The 22,975-nt window shown below is 38.7% G+C and overlaps 1 protein-coding gene across 2 annotated transcripts in view; it reads left to right on the top strand.

The window, feature by feature from the left end:
• Positions 1–11,588: 11,588 nt before the first annotated feature.
• MED13L (Mediator of RNA polymerase II transcription subunit 13-like) overlaps positions 11,589–22,975 on the top strand; it is a gene marked incomplete at its 5' end in the record, with an annotated part of 30,050 nt that continues 18,663 nt past the window's right edge. Inside the window, 11 exons of one of the 2 annotated variants that reach the window (XM_012938255.3) lie at positions 12,123–12,197; positions 12,277–12,626; positions 12,661–12,738; positions 12,774–12,919; positions 14,430–14,726; positions 16,655–17,207; positions 17,738–18,113; positions 19,313–19,671; positions 20,758–20,885; positions 20,959–21,131; positions 22,178–22,540. In XM_012938255.3, the coding sequence (XP_012793709.2) occupies positions 12,123–12,197; positions 12,277–12,626; positions 12,661–12,738; positions 12,774–12,919; positions 14,430–14,726; positions 16,655–17,207; positions 17,738–18,113; positions 19,313–19,671; positions 20,758–20,885; positions 20,959–21,131; positions 22,178–22,540 (2,898 nt within the window). Of the gene's footprint in view, positions 12,198–12,276; positions 12,627–12,660; positions 12,739–12,773; positions 12,920–14,429; positions 17,208–17,737; positions 18,114–19,312; positions 21,132–22,177; positions 22,541–22,975 lie in introns of both variants that reach the window. The other variant, XM_051215071.1, reaches the window with a different exon arrangement.

A 22,975-nucleotide genomic window follows, 5' to 3' on the forward strand; every position in this document is an offset into this window, starting at 1 on the left:
TCTAAGTGCTTCGTACGCCCCGAGAAACTTTCTACAACATTCGTAGTTCCAGTATAACTTTCTCACGCAGTAAGTTCAAATTAGACACTAGTCTTTCTAAATAAGCCTGTTAAGCTAATATCCGTATTCTCTATTTCAGTTAATCGATGAAGACATGTACCGCGTGCATCTGCTGTATACTGCCATTTTACTCCAATCCTAACTGTTATATCTTTTGAATAATAAAATTGCTATATGCTGCAAATACAGACTTATTTGTTTTGATGGAGGTAGGGGGGTTCATGGGATTTTCACTAAAGAGCTAAGCGAGTGCGTAAACCAGTGTAAGGTACCATACGGGGTGCATTTGAGTTACTAGTGTTCCATTAGTGCGGGTAGGGGCATTGCTTGCTTGTCATATGGCATTTGAATTAGAAGCTATAAGATAAGAAGCAGGTACGGTTAGGATGTGTAACGTGTGTCCATCCATCAGCTGGCGTGACAACCCATGGTGGTTAGAATAAGCTATGAGAGGACCCGAGTCTGTAGGTCTCCCAAGGAAATGACGAGGATATGCACCAAGTCACCTTATGAAGAGCGCCTCCAATCACTTAACCTCTACTCATTACAGTATAGACGTCTTAGAGGTGACCTAATGGCTTACAATAACCTTAACACTTCTGCACATCCCCTAAAACACCTAATTAAGCTTAGTTCCAACACTAACCTAAGGGATAACACCCAGAAACTAGAGACACATAGCAGGACGGACTGTAGGCACAACTTCTACTCCTTAAGAGTTGTCAAATGCTGGGATTTTCTGCCGGCCGAGCTAGTCCAAGCGACTTCCCAGGAGTCCTTTAAGAGGCAACTGGATTTATTCTTAAGGACTAAGTATAGTATCATACTATGAATTATCAATTTCTTTTTCCTCTTTTATTGTTAACATACCTAGTTTCCTGCCTTGAGGTATTGGTGATCCCCTGCTAATAGACACGGAAGCCTGTTAAGCGAAAGCTTCTATTCAGTCCACAACCATTTGAACACATGAACTAGGTGCTGAGGCTCGCTTATCACAAGTTTCTTGCAACGATTAAGTAGATAAAACAAAGTAGCATTAGATTCAAAAATTTATTCAAGAACTTTCATTAAGAATCGAATATCAAACAAAGGTTTAAACCAAGTTCCCGTTTAAAAGTTGTATTGGTAATGTTAAGCTGCAGTTTTTGTTGTTTTTTTCCAAACGAAAGAGTAAAAGAAGTCAAAAAGTACCGGAAGTGGTTGTGAGACTAAAATGTACGTCCAGCATCTTTTATATAATCTGCTGTTAGTTGGATCTCCCGTAAACAGTTCCATAGGGCCATAGTAGTTCCAAGGGCGAAACAGTTTTTAGGGTCTGTGAAGGCTCACTCCTGTTGCATTCTAAATGAAAAAATATTGGTGAATTTAGTCAGAAATGTGGAATATATAAATAACCAAATCACATGTTTTTTAGCAAAGAATTTATGCAGTTGTGATTTACCTTGAGTTCATGAATATTAGATAAGGTCAGCTACTATTACTTGCGCAAAGCATAACATGGGCTTAGTACCGTATTGCAATGCTGCTATTACTACCGATGTTATTGCTGGGGGAATTGTTTAATGACAGTGATCATGAAATATGGTCAGTGATAGATGTACAGTTTAGAAATAAACACCAAACATACTTATCGCTATCTTATAATGTATGACAGCAACAGCATCAAAGGCACGTTTTTTCCTATTTTTAATCAGACTGATCTGAATCCGTATACACATTAGAAACAGGCAACTCTACTTACTAAACTGATCTGTTTCGTTGCAGGCTTCAAGCACTATACTTAAGTATATCATAATTCTTTCAACTAAACTGAATTATACGACAACCAAGAACACTAAACTAAGCAAGTGTCATAGTTATTGTTTCACTTGCAAAGACATGTTGCTCAAAGTAGTTAAATGGACATAATTAAGCCGATAAAACCAAAACACGAAATATAGGCCAGTTGAACTTACCTAAGAAAAAAAGGATACATATATACTGCTTCCATACTGAAGACAACAGGCAGTTGTTCATAGAAACATAGTTTACAGTACAACAAACCTTTCTTCAGTAAAATCATGCACTGACAGTCTATCTGGAAACAATCAACTATGTGAATAAACTCACTATGACTTGAGATATCATCCCAGCGTGCAATGGACGTACAGTGTAACGCAGTCAGACGTGGCGAATAAAAATTAAAAACAGAGCAAAATTAACTACATAATCCCGTTATTTAATTAAAAATACATTATGAAATGACAAAATCTGTGGTTACTTGAACGCACAGATGATCATGTGCGATACATTAAGTTTACATGGTTGCGTTGCGGATAAGATCACCCGGAATTTCCCCGTTCATATTGTATGTGCAGGTGAGATTTCAGTCGCTATTTATTTGTCTCACTTCAAGTTCGATTTCTTATTAGGGTTATTATAATTTTAGGCATCTAATGACATACTTAACAATATTCAACAAGTATACTTTTTCTTTCATACAGCACTCTTTTAACCCTCCTCATGATATATCATGCCAGTAATGTAAAATATGCTAATTTGACCGCCAATTGACAGTCCGTGCAAATCAGTTAGTATGGCACTTAAACCCATAGTAATACCATGTTCGTACAAACAGAAGTAGACCTATTATTACTTACGCCGCAACCTTCGTCGTAGGAACATATTGACACAAACAGCATATATGCAGGCGGTACCATAAATCCTGGTATTGTTCATTTGATGATTCCGTACACACAAAAACTGTAACTTTTTTGGATAGTAGTTTTCATGTCTTTATATTTGAAGACTTTTAACTGGGGACATTTACTACAGTAAATGACAGTTTTTCGACTATAAGCATTATACCATACGTGCAGAGAAATGTTCCTTGATACGATGAAGTATGGTATTGGAGAATGGGAAATCATTTTAGTCAAAAATATGTAAGAAGACTACTAGAACTAATTCAAAATCAGCTTTATGATAAGTTGGTATATAAATGATGCTGAAATCGAGGTGTACTATTCTACATTCACTGAAAACAATAACTATAGTTTACTGAAAACCTCGGTTTTTTAATAAATCATATAATAACTCTACATAAACACAAGGCATTTTTGATTTCAGTATATAGTAATGAATAATCTGAAAATTCTTCTTTGTTGTTTGAAAGCTGGAACATTGATGATGTCACAGGTATTCAGTGTTTGACAACGCTTCTACCAGTAACACCTTCTAATATATTTCGTTCCCACCAAGAGAAATCAAAAGACAGAGTCGAGGAGATCGGAAGAGTATATTTGGCGATGACCAATATATCGGAATTCTCTGATCTAATCTGGCTAGCGATTGCGGTTGATGTTGAGCACGGCGTTACCACACGTGATCTGGTGCGGATGCCTGACCGAGCGCCTTCAGCTAGATGAGTCCACTAAAACATATGGTCAGCATCCAATGTCGAAAACTTAGTGCCATTTATTTTGGGGATTTATTTACTGCTACAGATCACTCCCCCCTAGTGGGGCAGTGACGACCCTAAGACGTGGCCAGCCAGAAGTTTAAACCCAACGAGTTTGTCGTTGGTAAACACTCTTCTGATAGCTTACTAAATTTAGCAGCGTCTGGTCGTCTTTCCTTACTATATGGGACGGAGGTTCAACATAGTAAAAAAAGAAAATGCACAATGAAAATTTCGGATCCTCATAAACGTCATCGTTCTTTTCCAGCCGTCCTGGAAAAGAAAAAATAAAATGTAAGTGCATGTCGAAATACACTCGTATGTGTGTAAAAGCACAATGTCAGAGAAAAAAAATGGAAAATAAACTCGTGAACACGTAATAGCGTTAAAAAAAATTGTTTTTTTGTTTTGTTTTTTTTTAAATAGAAATAAAAATATATAAGCATATTAAAATTGTTTTTTTTTAAAAAAAAATATACAATGTCGAGAAGTGCCTTACGTGCAATAGTCGTTTAAATGTTCTGGAAATCTCACCCTTCTTCCAGAACGCGTCGTTTTAAGTTTATTTTCGGATACTGTCGAAGTATCATCGTGTGTGTTGGTTGTCGGATGAGGTATTGTAAGTGTCGGAGTCGTGTCGTTCGATTGTACCGAAGGAAAATCGACGTGGATAGGATTTCCTTCTAAATACGCTGCTTTTAAGCGATCGATGCTGATGCTATCGTTGGTTCCGTTCTTATCGACTATATAGTACTTAGATTCACGTTGAAGAACTTTGAAGGGTCCTTCGTATGCTGATTCGAATGGTCGTCGATGCGAGTCTCGACGAATGAAAACGTGTGTACTATATCGTAAGTCAGGTTGAACGAAAACATCAGTTGATTGAGGTCGAGTGAAAGCAGGTTTAACTGAACGCATTGCGTTTGTAAGCCTGTTCGTGTAGGAGGTTAGATCCATGTTCATTGAAGAGGATGAAGGATCCACGAATTCTCCTGGAAGTCGAAGTGTCGTTCCATAAACGAGTTGAGACGCAGTGTATCCAATGTCAGCTTTCACTGCATTGCGGATACCTAGTAAGACGAGTGGAAGAGCGTCGGTCCACTGTGAAACGTTTGCTGCTGATAGCGAAGCTTTCAGTTGTCGGTGAAAACGTTCTACCAACCCGTTTGCTTGTGGATGGTAGGCGGTCGTTCGGAAGCGAGTGATTCCTAAAAGTGTGGTCAGACGACGGAAAAGATCAGATTCAAACTGACGTCCGCGGTCTGTAGTGATGGTTGAAGGGCAACCGAAGTTTGCTACCCATCGTTCGACGAATGTGCGGGCCACTGTTTCAGCAGTGCTGTCCTTGATAGGTACTGCTTCTGGCCATCGAGTGAAACGGTCAACGCAGGTTAAGAGATAAGAGTATCCATTTGAATCTGGTAAAGGTCCTACCAAATCCAGATGAACATGGTCGAAACGGGCATCGGGAGTTTTAAACGAGCCTAAGGGACATTTATTGTGTCTGATAACCTTAGATTTTTGGCAGCTTACACAGGAGCGTGCCCACTCCCTCACGTCTTTATTCATTCCAGGCCAGCGAAACCGTTCTGCTATAAGCTTGATGGTTGCACGAACACCTGGATGCGAAAGTTTGTGCAATGTGTTGAAGACATTGCGTCGATAATGTTTCGGCACGATTGGGCGATCCCTACCTGTAGATGTGTCACAAAGTAAGGTTTCTTTACCTGTTCCCATCTGTTTGATGCGTAGTTTAAGTGTTGTGGACGATAACTCGTGCTGAAGATCACTGTCTTCTTTTTGAAGCTCGGCGAGTTTAAGAAGGTCGATTCCTTGGAAACTGTTCAAGGAAGTTATACGAGATAAAGCGTCTGCAACTACATTGTTTGCTCCAGAGATGTGTTGAATATCTGAAGTAAACTGCGAAATGTAGTCCAGTTGTCGAGACTCACGGGGAGAGTACTTGTCAGAAGGAGAGCTTAACGAGAAAGTGAGCGGTTTATGGTCCGTGAAAAGAGTGAATTCACGACCTTCGATGTAGTGTTGGAAATGCCGTACAGCACAATACATAGCTAGGAGTTCCCTACCGAATGTGCTGTACCTCGATTCGGTGTCTAGCAACCTTCTAGAGAAAAATGGCAAGGGTTGCCAGGAGTTGTTAACCCATTGTTGTAAGACTCCTCCGATTGCTGAGTCGGATGCGTCTACTGCGATGCTAATGGGTGCTCGGGTGTCCTGATGTGCGAGCATTGTTGCTTTAGCAATCAGTTCCTTAACTTTGGAGAATGCTTTTCGTGCGGTGTCGTCCAAATTAATGGATTTCGCATTTCCACGAAGTTGGTCGGTCAGAGGTTTCATAAGTAATGCGCATTTGGGTATGAAACGTCTATAGAAACTTACCAGGCCGTTGAACGTGCGTAATTGCTTGACGGTGGTCGGTTCTGGGTAATCCAGAATGGCCGCCACTTTGGTCCTAAGAGGTCGAATGCCTTGAGCATCGATAGTGTGTCCCAGAAAGTCTAACGAGTCGGTTCCGAATTGGCATTTCTGAACGTTTACAGTAATGCCATGTTTTTGAAGTCGTTCGAAAACAAGATCCAGATGCTTGAGATGTGTTTCTCTGTCCGGACTTGCGATTAGACAGTCATCAACATACGCGTGTACGAAGTTGAGACCTCGAAAAACGTCGTCTATGAATCTTTGGAATGTTTGAGCAGCATTCCTTAGACCGAAAGGCATTCGCAAAAATTCATAGAGTCCGAAAGGAGTTATGATAGCTGTTTTCGGTATGTCGTCAGTAGCTATAGGGATTTGGTTATACGCCTTAACCAAGTCGATTTTCGAAAAGACAGTTGTACCTTTCAAGGTAGCTGTCAAATCGTGAATGTGAGGCAACGGGTAACGATCGGGAATGGTTTTCGCATTCAATCGCCGATAGTCACCAGTTGGACGCCAATCGTTGCTGTCCTTTTTAGGGACCATGTGCAACGGAGATGCATATGGGCTACTTGACGGTCGTATGATTCCTAAGTCCATCATGTGATCGAATTCGTTTTTCGCTAACCTTAGCCTTTCAGGAGCTAGTCGTCGTGCTTTAGAGAATACAGGTGGTCCTGTAGTCGTGATGTGATGTGTAACGTTGCTGGTTACACACGGTAGTTTCGGTTGAGTTTGTTGTATCCCAGGGTACTTATCGAGTAGTGGTTGATAGAGTGGGTCTATCATATGTTTAACTGTGACTGGGGATACTCTACAACCAGTAAAAGAAGTTACGCAAACGGACAAATTAGTGTTCCCGTCTACTAGCCTCCATTTGCGCGTATCGATGATCAGATTGTGGTGTTGTAGAAGGTCTATACCAATGATTGGTATAGAAACATCTGCAACAACGAAAATCCAGTGTATGGGTTTGCGTAAACCCACGTTAAGGTAAACGTACCTTTTGCCATACGTAGCGATCGGTTTTCCGTTTGCCGCCTGTAAGTTTAGGGTCGATTCGTGAAGCCGGTCGTTAGGATTTGCTGGGAGAACGCTAACTTCTGCGCCAGTGTCGACGAGGTAGCGAACTCTCGTTGTCACATCTGTGACGAATAACAGACGGCTTTGTTCGCCGGCTACGGTTGCCGTTAACGCGTGCCGGCTTGGAAGTTTCCCGAATTGTTTTTCGAATCAGTCGGTTTCGTGTTGGGAAAATTGCAGGGTTTTCTGCAATTTCTGGAAAGCTTTCCATACTGGTTATGATACCAGCACCAGTCGGGGTTATCTGTCTCTCGTGGTCTAGAGACAGATCGCTTACGAGAAATGCTTCTACGTGGTGTGCGCGATCTCTTACGGTCGGTACGAAGACTAAGATAACGCGTGAGTGTGTGACATAAGTCGGTTATATCATTCTGAGTCGTGTGAGGCCTTTCTTTGACTGAAAATACCTCGGTAGTAGGTTTCGTAATTTCTAGAATGCGGTCGGCAGATGCAGCTAGCTCGTCTAAGGCGTTGTTCTGGAACGAGACCAGAACTGCTTGCACCTGTTGGGGAAGTTTTGACAAGAAGAGTTGTTTGAATAGACCTTCGTCGAAAGTTCTTAGGCCTATAACCTCTCTCATCCGTTGCAACATGTCTGTCGCAGAACCGTGTTGCAGGTCGATGTTATTGAAGAGTTGATCTAACCTTTGTCGATCGGTTAGATCTCCTCGTTTAAGAATCGAGCGTTTTAAGATTTCGTAAGGATCGGAAACATCACTAGTAAACATACTAGGTGTTACGTACCTGTTGAATTCGCGCGGTAGTGCCTTGACTACTGCGAGGAATTGTGCACGTGTGTCGATCACGCCGTGCTCGGAGAAGTCGGCTTCTGCGTAGCGAAACCAGGCTTCGATGTTGTCGGGCCAGAAAGGCATCAGTTGAAACGAAGGTGGGGACAAAGTCTTAAGCTTGAGTACTTTAGGTGTCTGTTCAGTCATGATGAAGTATGAAGTACGATAATGAACGAGGGGAAAAAAAAAAATATATATATATATCCAAGAAAAAACACGAAAAAAAAATCACAATGTTTAAAAAAAGTAAAAAATAAGGCAATGATATATAAAAATCCCAAAAAAGAACAGACTCACAGTTGCAATTAGGTGTACCAGATCACGTTGGGTTCACCAATGATGATGTCACAGGTATTCAGTGTTTGACAACGCTTCTACCAGTAACACCTTCTAATATATTTCGTTCCCACCAAGAGAAATCAAAAGACAGAGTCGAGGAGATCGGAAGAGTATATTTGGCGATGACCAATATATCGGAATTCTCTGATCTAATCTGGCTAGCGATTGCGGTTGATGTTGAGCACGGCGTTACCACACGTGATCTGGTGCGGATGCCTGACCGAGCGCCTTCAGCTAGATGAGTCCACTAAAACATATGGTCAGCATCCAATGTCGAAAACTTAATGCTATTTATTTTGGGGATTTATTTACCGCTACAACATCACTAGAAAGGTGTCAAAGAATTAAAGATCACGTATCATTTTCTCAAATTCACATGTAAGTATGCTCATCGTTTACAATAAAGGAGAAACTTCACAACTCGAATAATTTTACTAAATAGCGTACTTAATTTAGTTGCATGACATTGTTCTTAGAAAGGTCACGTTAGCTTTAAAATCACTCTACTCCACAAGAATGAATGGCTGTCAAGCCAGAGCCTTAAGTGAAATTCCTTCAGTGTGCTTCTCAATGCCGGGTCAGGAGGATGTTTGTCAGATTCAACGTGTCTTCAATGGTCTAAAGACGTTAGCCGATGATTAACAACTCGGCGTTTAACTGCTTTAGGTGTTCTTCACATTACTTACGCTTCTTATCTCTCGTAAATCATAAGGCGCAGGCCGAGAGTAACAAACCTACTTTGTCATGGGCTGTCATTTTCAGCTTTCGCGTAGTACATAATAATCGTGGAATCTATCTTCATGCAACATACTGTTATTTGAGAACATACAATTATTATTAAGTGGATCTTATCGAACATATACAGGAGATCCTCACTGAATAATAACATATATATTTCATAGCATGTACACACCATCTCTAAAGGTATGATCAGTAATTTAGAAAATTGGATTACAGATACAGTACTGACCAAATAGAATTATTCAACAGACAAGGTCAGTGAAAATACATGAATATTCATTCAAATACACCAACAGGTTCATAAATTGGTCTGTGTGCTGGAACTGTGTTTAGATCGTGGCTGTTTTAGACTGTTTAAAAATGGGTCTCGTGAAAAATATAACTTTGATGAAGGCACATCTGCTTCAATTCCAACTTTGCGTGTCAGATTTGTGGTGCTGAAAAGAAAGGAGAGAAAATAAACCGGCCTACTTTATTCTTACCACAGTTAACGGTTTTACAGGTGCTACCATTTTTTTGTAATGAAAAAATACTCTGTACGAGGGATCGTGTCCAGAGACGTTCTGTAAGAAGACAACCACTTCAAAGCCTATTTTGTGGGTATGAAGGAAAAAACATAACTCGGTTTCCTAAACGTCACTTTCATCCTCTTTCAGTGCCTCTGGTTACGGCCAAGCCTCCCAGTTGATAACCCCGGCTGTTCCACGAGGACGTAACACTAGTACTCAAGGGCTGATACAACCAACCTAGAACTTGAAGATTGCAAAAGTCTCTTGAGAAGAGAGCACATAGGAAAAATCATACCCAACGTGCTGAACAAGGATGAAATAGTGGATAGTATTCCTTTCCCGGTTGGAGGACTTAAACTTAGGTCAAACGGAAGTTTCAAGGTACCGTACACTGTGAAAGATTCACTGGCGTTAGCTTCGTGATTGAATCAATGATTTAAGGGCTTAAAACTTTTGTCTCTATATTGCAGAAGTTCGAAAACTTCCCTTACTAGTCAACAGTCAGCCACCCACATTTTAATTTGAAATCTTCGAAAGCCATCAGATTTTTTGGACTGTTTCACAGGTTTGTCACGAAACGTACGGATTAAAATAGACACAGGGCGGTCGTGCAAATAAAAACTGTATAATGCCGATTTCAATACATCGTTACGATAAAGATTATTGGATTTCCAAGGAGTTTGCTCCATGGCAAATGTGCTCAAAATGGTGAGGAATTTGAGCGCAAGGGGTATGATGGCTACTGATATTCGATAATTTTTTTCTTACAGGAGCACACTGTGGGCATCAGGGATAAAATTGAACACCATGATTGCGCTCTAGAGACACAACTTATATGAACACCACAGGATATGCAATTAAAGTTATGGGTTCTTCGCGGAAACGTTACAAGATTATGACCAAATTTGTCTTCAAGTCCGGTCATTAGGACAGTAGGTTGTTAAAAAGATTCTGAGGGAATTAACCCACTAAATGTATGTAAAACATAACTCCTCATCGGAAGACTAATCACTGGACACCGAACTACCCATCATGAGTCTTAAGAGTCGATGACGAGTAACTGTGATTGGTCAACTGATTGAATAGAATCAGCGCGTCACGAAGACCAGTCACACTTAGCGTTGTACTTTCTTTCTCCGTGGACTTAAATATAACTCCACTTGACAAGGTCTTATGTGTAACCTGACCTGTTAACCAGACTATAGTGGACCAGACAGGGATATTATTAGGTATTGCAGGTTTCACGTAATGTCGTGTAGATTGGGCAGCCATACTATTCCAGTTAACCTCAATTTATGTTGAGGTTATGAGCATAAGAAGGTAAAAGTGAGCCGAGTATGTCAAGTTTAGCCGAATTCGCAAAATTACTAACTCCGATTATATAACTGGTCATTAACCATGTGAATGGTCATTTCATTAGTTACTTAAAAAGTCAATAAAAATTCAATTTGTCTCGGGTTTAAAAGTAAATTCTTGGTAAGGGTATTTTTGGGAAGATAAAAAGAAAAAAACGATGAAAGAGTCAATGTATGGAGGGATATGTGGAGGTGGTGGAATTTCAACAGTCTAAATCACGAACCGTAACACTGGAGAGCTGTTTCGTTCTAGTACAGGATTCCTCAGTGGTGAGAAATAGCTTTACAGTGCTTCCTGGTTCTCAGTAATATTCCAGACGACAGGATATATGTATTGTGGTCAATCTAACTTCCAAAAGAGACACAGATAAGAAATATAAAGATGAAACAGGCATTCAGAATTTGACCTCTTTACAAGAAATACCTTCAAAATCGAAGTATACTAACCCAGTTAAATCAAAAGTTAGAAGTGTTGGAGTTCGGAGATATATTTGAAAGGCTATCGGTGTGTCGAGAAGCGTTTGGTCTATGCTGGTTAGTAGTTGCAGGAGATGTGTAGCATGGAGTACCCACACATGATCTGGTGCGGATGCGTGATCGAAAGCGTCCAGCTAAGGTGTGTCCAGTAAAACTAATGAGGTCAGCACCGAGTGTCAGGGACTTACAGAACTATTTGTTTTGGGTTTTTTACCACTATATTGGTGATATAACTCGAATGTGATAGAAAATTTTAATCGTCATTGAAAAGTGAGATCTGTACAACAAATCTCGGAAAAACGGTCTCACTTTCCAATTGCTATGACGTTTGCATGGGATCACGCAAAGGAATTTTAAGCTGCAGAACTTAATTAAAATAATGTGGTTATGATTGGCAATTATTGGTACAATGGGTGACTTTTACACATTTTACAGTTGGCTTGTTTTTTCCTTGCACCTTTTGCCAAAGTTGATTCACATTTTGTTTCATGTCGATTAAATTGCTTTTTTGGACAAGTGAAAAACCATAGTTTTCTAAGAGGAATGCGAGAAATATATATTAACTCTATATAAATTCCTGTTATCAGTGCAGAAAGTCTGATCCCCTGTGGACATTGAGAATAGATCATTTCCTACCCTATTGTTTGACATAATACCAATATACAGTCTTACACATAATGATTTAACTGATGTATGGCTCTTGACGTCATAACCGACAATACTTTCCTATTAGCCTAACCATGATTCAACAACAGTCCACATATTAGCCTACTGATTGTTTGAGTGCCTCAGGAAGTAATGCGATACCTGTCTGCATGGCGGAATATTTCGCGTTTAGTTTAGGTGGTTAGTTAGAAATAGTAATGTAGCAATGGAGTGAGCTCCACGTAATATGTCTAGTATGAGCCAGTTGACAGGGCCTAATGACGCTTCACTTGAGCATTGCTTCACTAATATTTTCGCCTTGGTAAGTGCTTAGTATATAATGTTGTTTTTCAATAAAATACTGTTTGAAGTTTAACTAACCAATTACTGTTTTCCTATAGACTGATTTCAGTGGTATACAGTACAGAAAATACATCCTTCATACTCCCAAAGAATATCATGACCCGCTAAACGATCCAATTATTAAGTCGTACACACTGTGCCAAAAGTATGGCGTTCTTTCAGCCTGGGTGCGCTCAAAGCCAGAGTCATCTGACTTATCAAATCCTTGCGCTTTTTCGAAGTTTGCTAAAGAGCTCTGGGTGTTTTGGTATGGAAACGATGACTTTCCAAATGCTGATATCTGTATACTGCCAGAACTCCGTAGGGAGGACCATGGAAACTGGCGACAAGGTTTATCATATGAAACAAGAACTGTCTTGTTTCGGGCCTTGCACAACGTTGTTGAAAGGTTTGTACACAGGTCTTTGATCTAATATTTAAAGATGTCTGCTTACTAAAGGGTTTGTCCGCTTAGGAAAATGGTTTGTACAGCCTCGTAAATGCGGTTGCAATGATGACAAGTAAGATCAAATGACATATGTTTAATTCTTCCTAGCGTACAGTACAGTGTCAGTTTTTCGTTCTTCCTACACGGTGAGAGTACGGTGTGTGCCAGTCTTGACATTCGTCAACACGCTGCTGTCCAAAGAGTTGGAGTTGAACACATCCAGAGTTGTGTCACAAGTCAGTCAACCATACCTGGTAGGTCTTCCTTAAGGTATCTAATATGCTACCTAAAATTCGCTTCCATATTAAGGGTTTATCGTATTTATATGTCAGTTTTTGTGCTGATGATAAATAGTATTCACCGTATTATGTGTGGTCAGATAATGGTATAGGCCCAGTGTCATCCTTCAGTAGCTCAGCTGTATTAGTATCCACTACTACCTATTTTACCAATGATTTGCCGAATAAATGTGGAGTGCTGCGTAACTGTAATTATCTTACAGATATTGTTCCCGCTATCTTATTTAATCAATGATGTCAAGTGCATAGTTTTTTCCACATGCTATAATCTACTTACTAGTAAGGTTACTTTTATATCTGTAGTTATAAGCATCGAACTTTTCAATACCCAGAGTTTCCTGCATTCTAAAGTCATCGTAATACGGTCACGAACAGATCACAGCTGCGCGGATGCATTCACTTTTTGTGCACCTTCGTATCCCGGGTTCCGAAATTATTTTTAGTCTTCATTCTGCAAATTTGTTGCCTGGATCTCATTTAATATTTTGGTAATACCTAGACTACTCCGGTATTCATTTTTGTAATTTTATCAAGCGCTGCAGTGACTTGAGACAATACACATTCGCATGAGTTTCTTATTTTACTTTTGACTGACCAAAAGCCACTATCTTGACAACTAAGTACACGTTCATGCATTCGATCTTGTATCACGATTGTTAGATTTAAAAATCACAGATACTGTCCGACTGCCGGGTTGAAGCAAGTATGAAGGGGTCTCAACTTTCAACGTAGTTGACACATGTTTCATCTGCTTAACCACCATGACCGTTTAAATAGATTTTTGAATGTGAAATAAACCCACCAACTATTGTGACGAATATATTGTTTTATATGCAAAACATTTATTTAGAGTCACGATTTATATGGGTTGTGCTAATACAATATGGGTTCTACCGTCATTAATTTACAGTTAACTAGTTCGGTTGTGATTATTGAGTAGAAGGTACGTTAGTCAAATTGCTGTTTATTATTTTTGGTGTCTTGAAGTGTCAATCACATGTATTCGATATTAGTTTTAGGCTTTTTCACGATGTTAGGTTCACAAGTAATGCTTTCCCAATGATATAATCTAAAACCAAATTCATTTCACAGTTCTGCGTTACGAGCTTATTGCTTTTTTACATCCTATCGGTGAATTCGTTCGCTAGTGATCCTCAGAAGTTGGTATCAAAAGGCACTTCTTAAGAACGAACATGGTAGTGTACGATCAGACTGAACATAATTCTGCCGTATTTACTCATATTTTGTCTAGTTCAGAGGTCAACTTCAATCTCACTTTCCTTTGGTTTTTATCCGGTCATTTTTAAACAATTCTTTAGATGGCTTAACTCATGAAAGCAAGTACAGGTTAGATTACGGAATAAATATAGTAAAAAGTATAAATGTCCGTTCAGAATCGTGTTGTTTTGCACTTTCATATTCAAACAAACAACATATTTCCCCGTGAATTTTAATTTAATTACAGTTATCCTGGCACCTTATGGAATTTCTGCAGAGCTGACGGGTTTCGGTTTTGAAAAGAAGGACGGAGATCTGATGGTTGAATCAGAAGCATGGTCGACTTTTTACCCCCTCAGGCCTAGTCACGAATGTGACCCTTCTATGAGTGGTGTAACTGGTCTGCCGTTTTTTGCTATGGCTACTCCTACACATCAGAATCCACGTCAGCAGAATAGATTTAGTAGTGACAAGAAGCGGACAGTAGAAGAAATCAATCGACGGTGTCTAGATACCCCACCCAAATTTGTTGAGGTGATCGTTGGTAAGTTAGCGCTAAAATCTGTGATATCGATTTCCAATCATCCCCAAGCTATGTAGACAACCCACTCAAACAATATGACCCTTAATTCACTCTTAGTGTACGTGGACATGTAATTGAGACACGAGACTGACCAAGATAGGATAGTTATGGGTTATCACGTCTAGCAAATATCCGCTATTTGTGTAATGCAATGGTTGTAAGTGGTTTAAGACTATTAGATGCCCCAAAATTGTTATTGGTTATCAAGTAATTATAAATTGCTCTCTCTAAAGGACACCAGGCGTGCAACTCAGAAGTATTGGACATTTAGACTTCGGAATGGTATTTACGATTTAAAAGATTACTCAGTAAGTATATTTCATATGTGCGTTTATTCGGTAGTTTTTTCAGTCATTAGATTTGGAATTAGTTGACAAAATCTACGTGATTTTACTTCAGAGATTCATGCGTAGGTTTTACGTGTACAACAGCCTGACGGCATACTAATGCGGAGTTTGTTACTAGTAGGTGGTATACATACAGTTACCACGTAATGGTCCATATAATTTCCAAGGTGCTTTCGATGGAAAATAACATTATTTAGTACACTACATGTACGGCCGAGAGTGAGGAGAGTCCGCTCTCCCTCTCGAAATGCTCTCACATGGCCACGCGTATATAGCCTCTGCCAGGGAAGTCCTACTCACTGCCTTCTCGTGGCGGGGGTGTTGTTTACGAAAAGCGAATGTCCGGCGCCTTAACCGGATCCCAAACCAATGATGCACATGGGCTCCAGTATGCTGTGGGAACAAATGGCGTATGAACCAGTCGTTGGTCACCGGCTTCCATGGGACTGCATCTCCTTACGATGCTTCACTGCCTTATGGATTAGATCTTCAGGTCGAAGGCTCAGGGAGTGGCCCCCTAAGAAAACTACCTGCTTCGGTTTGGGCACCCGGGCAGTATCACAGCCCTCACAGATATCGAATGAGATTTGTGTGGCGCATAGGTATTTGGTGCCTCCTTGTACCAATATCTGTGTTAAATAAATAATCGTGTTCTTTTTTAGGTGTTTCGTAAGGTATTTCTCTAGGACAAAAGTTTGTCACGTGTGCCTCTAAAATGTCAAATGGTTTGATGAACAGAGGTGATTACTTCTTCGGTGTTTTGAAGAATACCAGTCCTGAACTTTTTTCTGTACAGTCATCTTCATGTTTCAGTGTAGTGAATATAGTGGCTTAGTAGTAAAAGTATCCAAAAATTGACCACTAAGTCCCGAATTTGAACCCCAGATTACCAACCTAGGTTTGGGCAACCTAGTAATCTCATTAACTGTCACACTAAAAGTTTGGCTCATAGTAAAGTATGTGGTGAATGAGTTGGTTTGTTTTTTGTGTTTTTAGTGAATGCAGGTTTAGGCAGCTGAAATACCGCTAATAAATAAATAGTGCACTCTGTCTTTATGCTTAGATAACAGCCCATCACTCAATTATAGGGTCGTGTACTCAGTTTTTTGAGGATTAACAATAGATTTTTCTGCTCAAATCAAAGTAAATACAGCATAGTCCGAACGTACAACCTAATCGTCAAGTTAAATGTCTTCACTACTATGCTGTCCCAAACTGCTTCCCGCTGATTAAATGGATTTGCAAAGTGAGATGAGATTTTCAATAAGCATGTCTTGGTCGAATGCAGTGTTTTATTCAAGTTTTATCATTTTTAACCTTTAAGCTTTTGGCCAAATAATTCTTGGTGTGGTTACATGGATGAAGTAAGATGCGAATGTTTAGATTCTAATTCATGCACAGTATGTACTTAATTATCTTTAGGGTAGTGAACAACACTAAATGTTCTGTCATGTGTATATTTACCATAGCACAAATATTTTTTCTTTGTCGGTTCATGTATTTTAAATGCGTTATTTGTAATTGGTTCGTATTTCTTCACAGATGGTTTTCGTATGAGATACCCGATGTGCTTTGTTCTAATAACCACTGTAAACGATTCACCTAGTCAACCGGAATATAACCCAACACCTTACGGTGAAGCAATTCATTTATCAGACGTTTCCGGTCATAATTTATCTACGAACGTATCAGCGCCCCATATGTCGAACAAATGTTCTGTGTATAATGCCCATATTCCTAATAAGATAAAAACATCACGCTTCTGGCGAGTAAACAAACAGAGGAAACTCCCGTCTATAAAAATGAACACACCTGGGACGTCTTTGCTGAAAGCAGTTATTCCTAGTAGTTCTTTGCAGTCTGATTTTTTAGTAGATGTTCGTCATATCTACCTAGCTGGAAGAACTCTCCAGTGTGCATCGCAACATAATCGTCTTCCTTCTGTGAAACCAGAGTGGCAATCAAAACGGTCACATTCTACTGACAAAAGTGATATGGGTTGTAGTACTGATGGGCTCATAACTTCAGTATCACCCGAAATGTGCTCATTGTACATACAAGCTCCATGTACTATCTTGCAGTGCTGCTGCAACAGGTAATTTTCTTACTAATTTAATGTTCACATCCACATGGTTTTTAAAGAGTAACGTTCAGCAAATATTTAAGATAAATTGTTATACATTTTAATAACCAGTTAACTGCAAATGGCTATCATTCATATTTTTTCGGTTATTGGATACATTTATCAGTGTAAAATCTCATATTTTAGTATGAAGCATAGTAAGATAAGAAAATAAGTATTTACTAAGATTTTCATATTAAGTACTCAGAAACTATTATTCACTCGTAAATAATGTCAAATACAAATTTGCATTCACCCGAAAAACATCTGTGTTTGTGATTGCTCAGTCTTTTAAAATTACCATTACTGGATCCAACAGCATCAGGCGACTTATGAAATCCACTTATTTAATTAAACCTTTGGGACACTCGACAGACTTACTATTAAAATAAATGCAGTACCATTATTAACAATTTGTGTACTCAGTGAGCACAATATTCAGTGAAAATGGTTTTACTGGGTATGTTGTTTCTTCTAAATGGTTTATTGGGCCACCCTTTCAGGTTTTCTCGGGTTCGTCGCACTTCTGTTGGTGGCTCGTTTCATCAGCAAGACCCCTGTATTCGACATTCTTTGAAGTCATCTATTCATTTCAATGTCCCGCTCTGTGATCGTCCAAGGACTCCGCTCCCAATCATTACAACCAACTTAACTGCAGCCCATGACCCATCTATGCCTACTCTGAGCCCTCAGCAACCAGCTCCAAACCAAAATTCAAACCTTAGTTCTAATACCCTCAATGAATTAAATAACGATTTCGTTTGTGATCAGAATACTTCCCAGACCACACCTTCATCCACTCACCTTTCAACAGCGCCACAACCTCCATCACTTCTTCCTAAACCTGAAAGTAACTCGGCTTTATCTTCGGTTTTAAAGGTAATATGTGCACAAATATCGTATAATTCAAACTTTTTTATATATCAAATTATAGTATTCTTACGTTATTCCAAGTGCCAAGTTTCTTTATATTTCTTACCTTCACTACTTTAGTCTAACTCGGATGCTTTAATCATTAAGCCATAGCTTCACTGTTTGCTCGATATTGTATAGTTTTTTAATAGAGAAAGAGAAAAAACACATGATCGTAATTGTAAATCAGAGCTGTTAGTTATGTCCACAACTAACCAGTCAAATCGTCGCTTAGGCTCCCACCACATCAATATGGTCCGATGTGTTTGTAGACTATCCCTGTTGCATGTAACCTGCCAATTGAAAGACATTATTATCCTATTATATTAGTGTGACTCATGATTTTTTATTCATTTCGATAAGACACGCAATACTGGTCGGTATATTTGTGCGTCCCATTTAATGACTATAATCCCTTTAATTACTGTACTAATTGAATTGTTTTTACGCTTAGAAACAGATGAAGCTTAAAGCTGTTTTCCTTGTTCTGACTATGGCTTTCACATAGACTCTGGAGTCGCCAGTATCGCGTTTACAGTTCCGGTAGAATATCTGTAGGATAAATTAAATCCTACAAAAGCTTTAACAGATTTTCAGTAAGATTGAAGTACAATTCTTTCCACTTATTTCTAATGCACGTTTCATTTTAATTGTAAATAAAAAAGAAATATAAGGAAAACAGTAAGAATGAAAAATAGCATCACTCGAATTGGCAAAATGTAGCGGTACACATAAAAAGTGCTGGGTGTGATTAATTGTATAACTAACCTAATCTCTCGAATATGCTGTCTAATCCTAATAAATTCAATTTGGATATACAACTAAGAACAACGCTCATTGACCGTTTTGTGTGTCTCCACTTTTCGTTCTTGCTAGCACTAGTTGTTGTTCCATGGATGCTGTGGTTTTGTCATTCCTTTACAATAATCTTGCCTGAGTTATCTCTATTAATGGTGCCGTTTAGGTTCTGAGGAAAAGTTGGGATAGGAGCTGCTAGATTTCCGAGAATCACGCTAAGTGAATCATTTCTAAGCGGTTTGTTGATACTCTATTACTAATCGTAATCAAAATGACCAATTTTTCTAAGAATTGTATTTATTGTTGGGATTTATTTTCTATTGTACAAGTCAGTGGTTTTGTAAAATATATTGTTTGTTACTTCTTAGATACCTAACGGTTTGGTGACCACCGATTCACCCGTTTCTTCAGATCACCAAACACAATATGCAAAAATGTCAGCCCGACACATTCCGATCGCTTCTGTATCTGTAATGAAAAGGAATTTATTCAATACTTGGTTAGCCAGACATGCAGCCCAGGAATTGCAGAAAGAACCATCTAGTGACATAAAGCGTCCAAGCTTATGTCTCAGAATTCCAGATCGAATTGAAAGAGAACAGTATATATGCCCAGAAGGCATTACTTTGCAATCTACCCTTGAGCAATCATCCCCATCCTTCCCGAATTATAGTATTATCGATGACAATACATCGTACAAAGAAAATAATGTAACTACTGACGAGTAGTAAGTGGCATTACTGTCAAAGCTATTTTGTAAATAGTTAAGTCATCAAAGAATCAGTTTTGGGTGTTTTAATTAGTTATGTGAATGGCTATGTTCACTCTTCTGCATGAACTATCATGATGTTCGCATTTCGATAAGACTAAAATTAAACGTTACAACTGAAATGCTCTAAGTAGCCACTCATTCTGTTTGGAGTTTTCCTGAACTATTGCGTGTAAAACTGCATAAATACGTAGTACTGATCATCCCGTTTAACCTGGCTCATTCTCGAATTACACATTTTACTTTCCTCTTGTAAATGTTTCGAAACATATTAATTAGTTCGAAATAAATATGTTCTTGTTAATTCGGGTTAATAAAATGTCTAAACATTATTAAATGATGAAACTTTTCGGTCACTTTAAGTGATCAGTTTTTAAACGGAATTTCTTCACATTTTTTTAGCGCAATCCTTTCCTTTATTTCAGGTCTGTTGTTGTTAACGCTAATATTGATTTACACATCCAGTTGTATAAGGACTCTGCCCACACTCGAGCTAAGCCGCTTATTTTTTAATTTATTTTGACGCAAACATCAATAAAAAAGGGCGCCAGTATATCTATGCGCCACATACTAAAAATGAAGCTGTGATGAATTAGGTAAAGGAAAGTGAGTATAATAAAAAAAATGACAAAAGTGGATAAAAGTTAGTGTATGAGAGTGAAATAATAATAATTGTAATAGGAGGAGGAGCGGTTCGGTTAAGAAAAATGCAACCACAAAGAATTCTTTCAGTTAAATAAGTTACACTTTTATGAATAAAGTTACAGCAGGACCGCCATTGGCATCTGTTCTGAGCCTAGTCTGATAACTTCTCAAGCCACTATGTTGCATCGTCTCTTAAATCCCAGCCAGGGTATCGTAAAGATCCAACAGATGTGTTGCTGTCAATCTTGGCACTGCCATCTACCTTGGTACTACACTACCTTAGTGGTGTAAAGATAGATTTCTGTAGTCACTTGACACATAGTTTGTAATCTCACCATGTTTGAGAGTTTATATGTATTATGTGAAAAATCACTATCTGGAGCTTTATAAAATTTCCAGTTCGTTTAGAAACAAACGCCCTCGTACTGCTATCTGCCGCACTGATTTCAACGAATGCAGTTTGAATGATGGCGCACAAGGAATTACAACAGATATCACAAATGTCAACTTCACTTCTGCCAATTCATGTAAGTTATCATACCTTATCAACATTTTCTAATGTTATTGTGCTATCGCTCTAACTCACTTATTCATTTCTAGATTCCCCGGATATGAAGGTCGGAGTTACAGAATGCAATGGTTTAATCGATGACCAACACATTAATCCAGGAGCATTGGAAACAAATACTCATTCTGGATTGATGCATTCTAACGGTTCCATCATAAATAATTCAAGTGGCACTTTCAGTCGCAACGTTGGACTAATCACTCACGTAAGTCTGTTCACATCTATGTGTAATCAAGTCGAGGGGCATATGTCAAATGTTTATTTCGCTTGGGGATATTTATGGAATAAATACGCTGACATTCTTTTGATATTTCTCATTAAGTTTTTTAATTCACTGACAAGCCATCTATCTGTTTGTACAATCAATATTTTTGTATATTGTTAATCGAGGTGGGTGACTAAGGTGAGCTGTATATTCCATTTGACAGACTAAGCTGTTAGATCTGTGCGTGAAGCAGTTCTTCTAGGAAGGTGTCATAAATTGCTTCTGACGCAAGTTAATTAAAGTGTTTGGAAGTAGGCTACAATATATTTCATGTCTGTTAACATCACTTACATTAATTATTGATACTTTGTAAAACGACATAGTCGTAATCAGTTTGGCCCTTCACTTTACCAAAGCATGCAAATTTCGAATAAGGTTAATTTCAAGTCAATAACTTTCTGGAGATATTTTTATTGAGGATAATCTAGTCAATCAGATCAGGTTAAATTCGTAGATTCTATCACCTACCTAATCTTGCATATTATAAACAAAGTTTGTAAATGTGTATCACTGCAGATAAATTCCCTTGCTTTCAGGTAACATTTTTCTTTTTAATCGACATTTCAAAGTACATTATTTATCTAGGTAATTCAAACAAAACTATTCAGTGGTTCTAAACCACTGATGTTGATTAATTTTTTATTACATTGTGATTTATCATCCTTTCAGTGATTCAGGAAGTCGATTAACAAACCCTCGTGTCATCAACTCATTACATATCTTTCATTTCTTGACTTAGTCATTCAAATAGTATCTGAATCAGTTATTATTCCCAAATATAACATATTAGTTTACAAAACTGTACTCTAAGAATGTTACATTTTCTGTTATGACCTCTGTTGATATGACTGATAGATGTATTTGTTTGGGTTATTGTCTTCTTGAATCAGTAGTCGTTCGTACTATTAGTGTGAAGTTTGAGATCTCGTCTTCTACAACCGTTCCATACCAAATTAATACTCTATTATTTTTACATTTTGTCTCAGAGAGGAGTCAGTCTCGCTAGCAGTACAGGTTCTGGACCGATCGGACCAGCAGAACTAGCTTTAATGCTTCCCACACCACCATCCCATGACGCACCTCAACCTAGTCCTGTTGATGGTGTCTCAGTGTCCACCAACCGTATGAACCCTTCAACAACTTCAGTAAGCACCCCTGGGCCTGGCTCTCCGTCTGTTCAAACAATCCAGGACTCATTATCTTCCAATGTAGCAGACACATCGTCACATTCGATTCCTGTACCCTTCCAGTCTGCCAATTCGCCACCGTCTTGTCAAAATCAAGAGTTATGGCATCTTGCTAAACTGCCATGCATTCAAAACCTCAGTAGCGTCAGCATGGAATCTCAAGTAGGCTCTTTTTGGTGATGAATAGTGTGAAGACATTTCTACAAAAAACTGGTTATTTTCTCGAAATTAATATGCAGCACGTCTTGACATAGCTCCGTAATCAATTGGTGGAGCCACAATGAGATTACTCACTAATAACTACACTTTAGTTTTGATATTAAGGCTTAAAGTAATCTTTTTCTTTGAGACCTAGTGATGCTAATAATTTTTTCTTATCAGAAGAACAATGGTATTCAAATTTGATATAATGGTTTGAACTATCTCTTTTACAACTTGATTGACAATATGATTCCATTTATTGTTTGGCTGGAGTATTAAGTAATGAATCGATTATAATAATATGTTTTTTGCTGCTTTATTAAATGTTGAATCTATGCTACTGATCGAGTGTCTGTTGTGACTTATTAATGCTGTTCTGATATAAATATCGGCATT

Source organism: Schistosoma haematobium, chromosome 2 (genome assembly GCF_000699445.3).
Source record: "Schistosoma haematobium chromosome 2, whole genome shotgun sequence".
Lineage (NCBI taxonomy): Eukaryota > Metazoa > Platyhelminthes > Trematoda > Strigeidida > Schistosomatidae > Schistosoma > Schistosoma haematobium.